The 10,395-nt window shown below is 44.2% G+C and overlaps 1 protein-coding gene across 1 annotated transcript in view; it reads left to right on the top strand.

Moving 5' to 3' along the window:
* Window positions 1-10,395, top strand: part of NRAP (nebulin-related anchoring protein) — an 88,746-nt gene that overhangs the window by 61,150 nt on the left and 17,201 nt on the right. The window contains exons 30-34 of the mRNA XM_006831484.1: window positions 1,829-2,026; window positions 4,185-4,289; window positions 6,423-6,521; window positions 8,988-9,092; window positions 9,412-9,519. Of these exons, the coding sequence (XP_006831547.1) occupies window positions 1,829-2,026; window positions 4,185-4,289; window positions 6,423-6,521; window positions 8,988-9,092; window positions 9,412-9,519 (615 nt within the window). The remainder of the gene's footprint in view (window positions 1-1,828; window positions 2,027-4,184; window positions 4,290-6,422; window positions 6,522-8,987; window positions 9,093-9,411; window positions 9,520-10,395) is intronic.

The following is a 10,395-nucleotide window of genomic DNA, read 5'->3' as shown; positions in this document are numbered from 1 at the left end:
TGTTCCACGGCCTCTTCTGAATCCGGCTTGAACCTCTGGAAGTTCTCTGTCAATGTATGCTTGCAGCCATTTCTGTATTACCTTTAGTAAAACTTTACTTACATGGAATACCAAAGATATCGTTCTATGATCTCTGCATTCTGTTGGGTCACCTCTCTTTGGAATCGGCACAAATACGGACCTCTTCCAATCAGTTGGCCAGATAGTTGTGTTCCAAATTTCTTAGCATAGATGAGTTGAGTGCCTCCAGTGCTGCCTCACTTTCTTGAAAGATTTCAATTTTTATTCCATCAATTCCTTGTGCCTTGTTCTTTGCCAATTGCAATACGTCGTTTGATTTCTTGACTGCTGCTTCTGTGAGTGTTGATAGTTGATCCAAGAAGAATGAAGTCCTTGACAACTTCACATTTTTTTCCTCCATTGATAAGAATTCTGAAAGCATAGAATACACAGAAAGAATGCCTGTGCTTGATGGACTCTGCTAAGGCTTTCGACTGTGTGGATCATGACAAGATCTGAACAACGTTGTGGAGAATGAATATTCAGGAGTACTCATGAGGAACCTTAACAAAGACAAAGAGGCAGTTGTTTGAACAAAACAAGGGAACATTGAATGGTTTAAAACCAGGAAGGGTGTGTGCCAGGGTTGTGTTCTTTCACCATGTAGAACAAATAATCGAAGAAGCTGGGTTATATGAAGAAGAACATGACATCAGGATTGGAGGAAGACTCATTAACAGTCTGCAATATACAGATGATAGAACCTTGCTTACTGAAAGCAAAGAAGACTTAACATATTTACGTAAAATATGAAGATCAAAGACCACAGCCTTTGGTATGAGTGGCATCTCCATGTAAAGAAAACAAAAATCCTCACTACTGGATCAATAAACAACATCCATATAAATGCAAAAATGATCGAAGTTGTCAAGGACTTCATTTTGCTTGATCAACCATCAACACTCATAGAAGAAATCAAATGACATATTACATTAGGCAAATCTGCTGCACAAGATCTTTTTAAAGTGTTGAAGATAAAAACTGTCAGCTTGAGGACTAAGGTGCACCTGACCCAAGCCATGGTATTTTCAGTTGCTTCATATGCTTGTGAAAGTTGAACAATGAGTAATGAAAACTGTAGAAGGGTTGATGCATTTGAGTTTAACGTTTGGATAATAATATTAAAGGTATCATGGACTGCCAGACTTCCAAACAAAAAAACAAATCTGTGCTGGAAGAAGTACAACTAGAATGCTCCTTAGAAGCCAAGATGACCAGACTTTGTCTCTCATACTTTGGAAATATCAGGAGGGACAAGTCCTTAGAGAAGAGCACCATGTTTGGTTAAGTGGGGGGTCATCACAAAAGAGGGAGACCCCAAAGAGATGGATTAGCACAGTGGTAGCAGCAATGGGCTCAAGAGTAACAACTATTGTGAGGATAGTGTAGGACCAGGCTGTGTTTCATCCTGTTGTACGTAGGATCACTAAGGGTTGCAACCAACTCAGAGGCAACCAATAACAACAACATGAATTGGAATCAACTCTACAGCAATGAGGTTTTTGGGGGCTGTTTGTGGGGGGAAGTGGGAAGGGACAATGGGCCTTCATCCCCCAAACCAGTAGCCTCCAGGAGCCAGGATAGTGAGCGTCAGGACCTGGAGTCGAGCTCTCATTAATGTGCCAGTCCCTGCAAGAAAGGAGCCCGGGCCCTGCCAACAACCAATGTCTCCCTGGTTTGCCTGGGACAGTTGCATTGCAGCACTGTGCCTGACAGAAGCAAATCGTGGCTTTTGAAACAACTGCTGTTGGTTTGTCTGCCCCTCCAGGTGAATTACAAGAAAGGCTTTGAACACTCCAAGGCACAGTTCCATCTGCCGTTGGACATGGTAACCCTGGTGCATGCTAAGAAGGCTCAGACCCTGGCCAGTGACCAGGACTACAAACACCCACTTCCCCAGTACACTTCCTTGGTGGAAGACTTGAGGTTGAGCTGTGTCAAGAAAGCTCACAAACTGCAGAGTGAGGTAAGGGGAGCTGGCTTCTCTGCTGGGACCATTTTCTGTTCAAGTTTGACTCGATGTAGTGGCCTGAGAGTTCCTGTGGGCTCTGTGGGGGCTCCAGAGGTGAGGAATCCTCTAGAATTGGAGTGTTCTTTTGAAACACTGCCCTGGTGTTCCTGCCTAGCCCTTAAGCACGATGGCACAAACCCAACAACAACAGCCATGTATTGAGTAATTTTGTAAGTTTTCATAATAAACCACATGTAGACAATCTTCTTCCCCATTTTGCAGATAAACTATGGTGAGGCTCAAAGTTAACTAGCTTGCCAAAGATCCCCAGCTATAAATGAGAAACAGGGGTGCTGGCCATTGGACACAGATGGTGTCTTACAAAAGTCCTTGGGTGGCATAGTCAGTTGATCACTTAAACATTAACCAAAAGATTGATGGTTCAAATCTACTCAGAGGTATCTAGGAAGAAAGACCTGGTGATCTGCTTCTGAAAGGTCCAGCCATGAAAACCCTGTGGAGCAGTTCTTCTCTGACACACATGGGGTCACCATGAGTCAGAAATGACTCAACAGCTGTGGGTTTTGTTCTGTTTCTTACCAAGATGCCCTCAGGATTTGTGGTTTGGCTTGTTCAGGATCTAGCTGTGGGATTACTTCTGCCCTCAGCTTGGAGTGGGCTATTTTCATACATTTCTGTGCTGACCTTCTGAAGATTGGTAAAATTCACAGAGGAGGTTGCTCAATGACCCCTTGGGACTGAGAATGTTGGGAGGAAGGAAGGCAGGGAGATCAGGGCCCTGTGGTCCTTCCTGGGTCCTCCAGAGACTGCCGGCCTCTGGCTTCTAGCTCATCATACCTGCTTTCAGAAGCGGGCCGGCCTAGAGGACCACAAGTACTGCGTGTCTCCCTCCTCCCTCCCAAGGTGGTACAGGATTCTCTTCCCAACAGGCAGCAGTTCTGAGTGATGCTCCCTAATTTCCCATCATGGCCAGCCGTCTTGCTATGAGACTTGTTAGTAACAGTCGTGAGCCAGAAAACCAAATGCTGCACGCAGCCTGTGCATGGGTCTGCCAGTATGCAGATCCATGCTTCGTCTGTGTGCAGCGTTTGCTAAATGACTCAAACTGTCAGGAGCCTACGAGCAGCTGTAGGAAGTCCTGATGTGGGAGTGGCCATGCTTTTCTCTGGGGCCTGTTTGTCACCTGAGCAGAGGCCTGGCTTGCCCTTCCTTTTAGTGTGCTAGAAATTGGAAGGCAGCTAGCCCAGGGGTGGGCATCTCGGTGGCTGGAGGGGAGAATGCTCCACAGCAGAGTGAATTTGGGGGGAGCCTTTAAGCTGTCAGCCCCAATCACTCAAATACACATACTCGCCCCCACCCACACAGACCCAGACAGACCCAGACTATTCCAGATCAATTTATAAGCTCTTTTTTAATGTATGATGAATTGATGTCACCCTCTGCTGTTGGTTTTGTTTTAGAAGACCTGTTAAACCATTTGCATATGCGTACCAAGACATCCCACTCTCTAAACACATTTTGCTGTTGCATTGGTATTTTTTGATTGTTGTTGTTGTTGTGTGCCGTGGAGTCAGTTCCGACTCATAGCGACCCTGCACAGGGTTTCCGAGGCTGTAAATCTTTACGGGAGCAGAAAGCCTCATCTTTCTCCCGCGGAACAGCTAGTAGTGTCTAACTGCTGAACTTAAGATTTGCAGCCCGATTCGTAACCACTATGCTACCAGAGATAGCCTACTTTAAAATAAAAATCTGTCTGTTGTTGATGGTAAGTACTGTCGAGTCAGTTCTGACCCATAGCAATCTCTGAGCAGCGGATGGTGGATTTGAACCGCTGATCTTGTGGTTAGCTGTCCAATGCTTATCCTAGAGTGCCATGCTGGGACTCCCAAATTCTGTCTAGCGTCGCTACAACAGTAACTCTGAAACAGCTAACAGCAGAATGGCTTTTTTTCTGACCCTCACATTGTCTCCCTCCTGAATATTTATTAATAAGCATTCATATGTGAAGTGTAATTTATCTGGAGACTGCTTTGACCTTGGGTTCTAATAATGACATTCTTCTGGCAGTGATTTTTCATGAGACCCTTGGTGTCTCTTTGCTTCCCGGTTTTGAGAGTTCAACTGTTCTAATTCTTTGCCTTGTTCCTTGTAGAATCTGTATCGTTCAGACCTGAACTTTATGCGTGGGGTTGGCTGTGTCATTCCAGGCACGTTGGAGATTGAAGGGAAAAAGAAGGCGTCTGAACTCATCAGCGAGGTAACCAGCAGCCCTGAGGTGGGTGGTGGGCATAGCGTCTAGAGGTTTCCTCCCCAAGGAGAGGTTCTGCATTCAGTACTATCTGGACAAAGTGAGTCGGATGTTACGTTGTTAGTAGTGTCCACTGTCTGCTGACCTCTTGAGTGGCCTCTTTTCTTACTGAACTTTCTGTCCCAGACTGGGTGTAAGTCAGCTTTGCAGCTACAGAATCAACTCCCTTATAAACATATGAGTGCCTGGGTGACTCGAACACTTTAGCACTAGATGACTAGCCAAAAGGTTAGTGATTCTCACCCACACTCAGAGGTGCCTCAGCAGGTAGACCCGGCAGTCTGCTACCAAAAGTTCACATCCTTGAAAACCCCATGGAGCAGTCCTGCTTTGCCATACATGAAGCCTCCATGAGTCAGAAATGACTCAACAGCGACAAACAACAACCTACGACGTACTTTCCTAGCGCCATTTTGAAGACTAGGCCAATGGGACAATGTATAGAGGTAGGCTTTGGCACCTGACAGATGGAGATGGAAATCCTAGGCTAGTACTCATGTGCTGTGTGACTGTAGGTCAGTGACTTGTCCTCTCTGAACCTCAGCTTCTTATCCATACTAATACTGCCCTTGTTGGTTTTTATAAGGATTAGCCATAATCTAAGTACTATGCTTCCTTATTTAACATATAAGGAAATATATGTTATAAACGTGGTAATAATTTCATTAAAAATACAAGAAGTTTAGTATTCCAAGCTTAGAATTTCCTTTAGGTTCAAGGAGAATCACTCTTTGAACTCTTGGGGGATCTTGCTCACCTCCAAGAGGATGACAGAACTTCCAACAATGGTCAAAGCAAGGAGAGGAGGGCATGATGGGAGCAAAAAGACACTCATTGGCTGCCTAAGTGAGGTAGATGGAATTATGAAGAAGAACGTGGCATTAAGATTGGAGAAAGACTCATTAACAACATGCTGTATGCAGATACTACAGCCTTGCTTGCTGAAAGCGAAGAGGAGTTGAAGTACTTACTGATGAAGATCAAAGACTATAACCTTCAGTATAGATTACACCTCAACAAAGAAAACAAAAATCCTCCCATCTGGACCAATAAGTAGCATCAAGATATCAGGATAAACTTAGAAAAGATTGACGTTGTTAAGGATTTCATTTTACTTGGATCCACTATCCACACCTATGGAAACAGAAGTCAGGAAATCAAACAACATATTGCACTGGGAAAACCTGCTGCAAAAGCCCTCTTAGAAGTGTGAAAAAGCGAAGATGTCACTTTGATGCACCTCACCCGAACCTTAGTATTTTCACTCACCTCACATGCATACAAAAGTTGGACAGTGAATAAGGAAGACTGAAGAAGAATCGATGTCTTTAAATTATGGTGTATTGGTAAAGAACATTAAATATACCAGGGATTGCCAGAAGAACAAACAAATCTGTCTTGGAAGAAGTATAGCCAGAATGTTCCTTAGAAGAGAGGATGGTGAAACTTCGTCTCATGTACCTGGTCCTATTATCAGGAGGGACCAGTCCCTGGAGAAGGACATCGTGCTTGGTAAAGTGGAGAGTCCATGAAAACGAGGAAGGCCCCCAGTGAGGTGGATTGATACCCTGACTGCTGGACATGGAGCCTCCACGAGTCAGAACATAGCAAGGTTGTGAAGATGGCTCAGGCCTAGGCAGTGTTTTGTTCTGTTGTACATAGAGTTGCTACGAGTTGGAAGTGACTCGACAGCACCTCACTACAACAACATGGTTTGCTTCAGGAGCTCAGTTACTATGATTTACTGATTGCTGACTTCCAGAATGGGTGCGGGTGTGTGTATTCTTACAGCTGCCTCATCGTCGTTTTCTGCTGCACCTTGAAGGGTGAGGAGCTCCGGATTGCTGTGAGCGGAGGTGGGGGAATAAATGTTGAATTGACACAGAACTCCATGGCCCTTTCTGAAAAGCCATTCTGCTGCTCTTGCCTTTTAAGGTCTGAGATCTGAGGTCACAAGAACAGGTGGCAGACTGCATTCTGGAGTGACAGACTAGCTGCCTTTGCTAGATTTAGTTGTTTTAGAACTCCTGTTAACAAATGTATTTAAAAAGCTTCTCATTCTCCTCTTGTGTTTGAATGCAGAGTAAATACCGTCAACAACCCCAGTCATTCAAGTACACAGCGGTGACTGATTCGCCCAGCCTCCTTCATGCGAAATTCAGCAATCAGATTACCAATGAGGTAACATCTCCAGGTGGCTTTAGGACTGGCCTTTTAAACACTACTAGCTTGTTAAACTCTGTGTGTGTGTGTGTGTGTGTGTGTGTGTGATGGTAGGGAGAACATGGGTGTTTGAATGAAAGGAATGTCATTCTGTGAAGTGTAAACATTTCCCCAGAGGAAGTGGGGGCATAGTGAGTAGTTTAAGGTCTTGACTGCTAACTGCAAGGTCGGCAGTTCAAACCCAGCTGCTTCATGGAGAGAGACGTGACGCTTTCAGAAAGACTACGGCCTTGACAACCCTGTGGGGCAGTTCTACTTTGTTATATGAGATCCCTGTGAGGTGTAATAACTTGATGGTACATAACAACAATAAACCTTCTCCGGAAGGAATGAAGACTCAATTGGAAATCTGGTTTAGTCTGCGGTGTAGCTACTGAAGTGTGGTCATGGACCAGCAGGGGGAGCTTCTGAGAAATGCAGATTCTCAGACCCTGCCTCAGACCTATTATGTCCAAATGGACATTGAATGAGATCTTCAAGTGAGTCATTTACTAGTTAAAGTATGAGAAAACCCTGATCTGTAAAGCATTTGTTCTACCTGTCCCATACTGCCTAAACTGTTCTATACTGTTACTGGAATTGATTCTAATAGGGAAGTGTCTTGGTTGTTTAAGGACAGTTTATATATACAGTTTGCCAGGTTCCTTGATTCTCCAACCCTCTTCTTCTCACTCACCTTTTACCTGCTCACACCTTTACATGAAAGATCCTCAATGAGGCATTCCAGTCCTGTTGATTCGACTCCTTGTTCAATTCTGACAGGTTTGGAATAGGTGAGGTTAGTAGAGAATTATGTGTGAGTTCCCCATTGGAAAGGATCTGAGGCATGGAAAGGATACGGACCAGTATTGGGGACTCTCCATTCCAACAAGCAGGAGTCCCTAGGCAGTGCAAAAGTTGATGTGCTTGCCTGCTAACTGTGTGGAGGGAGGTTGAAGTCCACACAGAGGCACCCTGGAAGAAAGACCTGGCCATTTATTTCCCCTAAAACTTTGTGGAGCCTCAGTTCTCCTCTGTCACACGTAGGGTTGCCATGAGTTAGAACTGACTAGATGACAACTGAAAACAAATCCTAAGAAGCAGAGCTTCTCCTAAATTCTTCAGCTCCTTGTATTGTCTTTTGGTTTTGTCCTCAAGGGAAAAGTCTACAATTTGAAGAGCTCTTAGCGTGGCACTGTGGGTTAATGCGCCAGACTGCAAAGCTGTTTGAACTGTAAGGTCGGCGGTTCAAACTCACCAGCTGCTCCTTGGAAACCCTACACAGGGTCACTATGGGTCAGAATCGACTCAACGGCACTCAACAACAACAACAACAACACTAGTATTACTAGGGAACTCTGGTGGTGCTGTGGGCTAGGCTTTGAGCTGCTAACTGTAAGGTTGAGAGTTCAAGCCCACTAGCTACTCTACAGGAATAAGATGAGGCTTTCTGTTCCCATAAAGATTTACAGAAATCCTATATGGAGTAGTTATAAGTCGGAATCAACTCAATGGCAGAGGGTTTTTAATAGAATCACTAAACTCATTTTTCCTTTCTTGGCCATAACCCAGCAAAGCAAACTGTAATTCCTTACATATTCCTTTTAGATCACTCAACCAGGGTTTTGAATCAGTTTGAGACAACTTAGTCATGGCTGATGAAGCAAAATTGGAACAGACGTGAATTTGTAAAATGTGGATTCATCCGAATGATAACCAGGACAGGAAAAATTAGGGGTTGAAGTCCTAAAATTGGAAACTTGGAAGAGACATAGTGAGCTCGTTCAGACACTTGATGCAGGACCGTGGGTAATTAGACTGTGGAGAGTTACACACTTAAAGCAATGCAATTGGCCGCCATCTTTGATCAGGGTACCGCTCTTTTCAACTCTGCTGATCAAGAGATTTAGTTGCTTTGCAACACATACGCTGCCCTTATTTTCTAGGAGGGAGATAAAGTTATTAGCAGGGCATCAACTCCAAATGTTTCCTACTATAATATAGCCTCATTTTACAAATTTGGATCTGCTCCGGTTTTGCTTTGCTGGCCATGACCAAACTGAGAATAATTAACTTCCTATATTCAACTTAACTCACCAAAGATTTGTCTTGATTGATCCATTCTACCTTGAATGGCCTTTTTTAAAAAAGTTTTTATTATAAATTCGGTGATAGTTTACATGGGAGAACATGGGTTTTATACTCATTGTTTCATTGCAATGATTACAATCTCCTCCGTGCATCATCATTCAACAATATTTGCTTCTATTCCCTCTGGGTTTTTTTTTAGGATGTACACAAAAACACTCAGGAATATATAATCATTTAAGTAATCAAAGGGCGCATCGAATGACCTTTTACAAACATGGTTTCCCCCATTTCAGATCAGGGAATCTCTGCACCCCAGAAACTCACAACACTGATTTTCTTACTTCTTTTGCCCAGCGTCTCTATAAGGCAGCTGGAGAAGATGCCAGGCACCAATACACCATGACCCTGGGTCTTCCGGAGTTCGTCAGAGCAAAAACCAACGCGGCCAATCTGAGTGACGTAAGCTTTTCTTGACACTGGAGTTCAGACGTGCTCCTAAGCTGCTTCCATCTCTTTCTGTGTGGTCACGCAACAGTGACCTTTCGGCATCCACAGAATCTTACCTCGATGTGTTATTTTAGATGCCTGTGTGCAACGTGCCTCCACACACATGTGCTAAGTGTCATGTGTGTTAATGAGATTTTTATCCGCAAAACAGCTTTTGCATGTCAGAAATCGATTTGGGAACACCGCGCTACAAATGGAAAAGGGAGTCTTTGTTCGTGGGTTCGTGTAATTTTTTTTTTTTAAAGGAGATCTACATGTGTTCCTACTTTAGACGAAATACAAGGAGTCTTGGCGTAACGTTCGTGCTCAGGGCTACAGGCTGACAACGGAGGCGCTCCCCTTCCAGGCTGCTCGGGCCTCTGGAGAGATCGCCAGTGATGTGAGTTGAATCTATAACCTTCCATCCTGCCTAATTTCTGTGAACTTCATGTAAAACACTGTCTATGGCTGGCTTTCCTGAATTAAAGCAAATCTATAACCATGTGAGACAGGATGTCACTTGCAGAATGTATTAGTTATGGATGAGGTTCTTTGATAGAGGGAGGGAAAGAAAAGCTCTTCTTATCGGAAGCTAAGGAGTCCCTAGGTAGAACAAATGGTTTAACACTGGATTGTACTAACTGGAAGGCTGGCGGTTCAAACCCACCCAGAGGTGGTCTTCTTTTGAAAGGCCCCAGACTTGAAACCCCCAATGGCTCAGAGCTCTATCTGCACATCGGAGTCGCTATGAGTCAGAGTCAACTCAACAGCGCCCCCTGCCACAGTCAAAAGGTCTATTCAGACGGAGGTTATAGTGGAGAGAACATGGCAATTCATTCTCACTGAGGCAGCTAGGAAATGACCCCCTTGTCATGTGGAAGGGCCTGTTTGCCAACGGCAACCAAAATTAGGGAGAGAATCTGTGATACCGCTGTGACCCTGTCCACTCCCTGCATTTCCATACCCTAGTGTCAGGTGTTACAGCTGCGTCTGTGGCCACTCCTCTGTGGATAATGCTCATTAGCTTTGGGGCTCCAAGGTGACAAACAAATCACAGGGTGGCCGTCACACAAATGGATCCTGTCTTTTGGGTTCAATGTTTTGCCAAGTGTGAATGGATAAAGCCCAAGTTTCTCTTTTGTCCTTTATTTTTTAAATGGACATGAGTGTGCGTATGTCTGTTCATGTCATGGTTCTTTTTATTTTTTCAATGTGAGAACGATACATACATAGATAGATGGGGATGGCAGTTAAATAAATAAATAAAGATTTTTAA

The sequence above is a fragment of the Chrysochloris asiatica genome, unplaced genomic scaffold (assembly GCF_000296735.1).
Source record: "Chrysochloris asiatica unplaced genomic scaffold, ChrAsi1.0 scaffold00003, whole genome shotgun sequence".
Taxonomy (NCBI): Eukaryota; Metazoa; Chordata; class Mammalia; order Afrosoricida; family Chrysochloridae; genus Chrysochloris; species Chrysochloris asiatica.
Note: the sequence above shows the minus strand (reverse complement) of the source record. Positions and strands in the feature narration are given on the sequence as shown.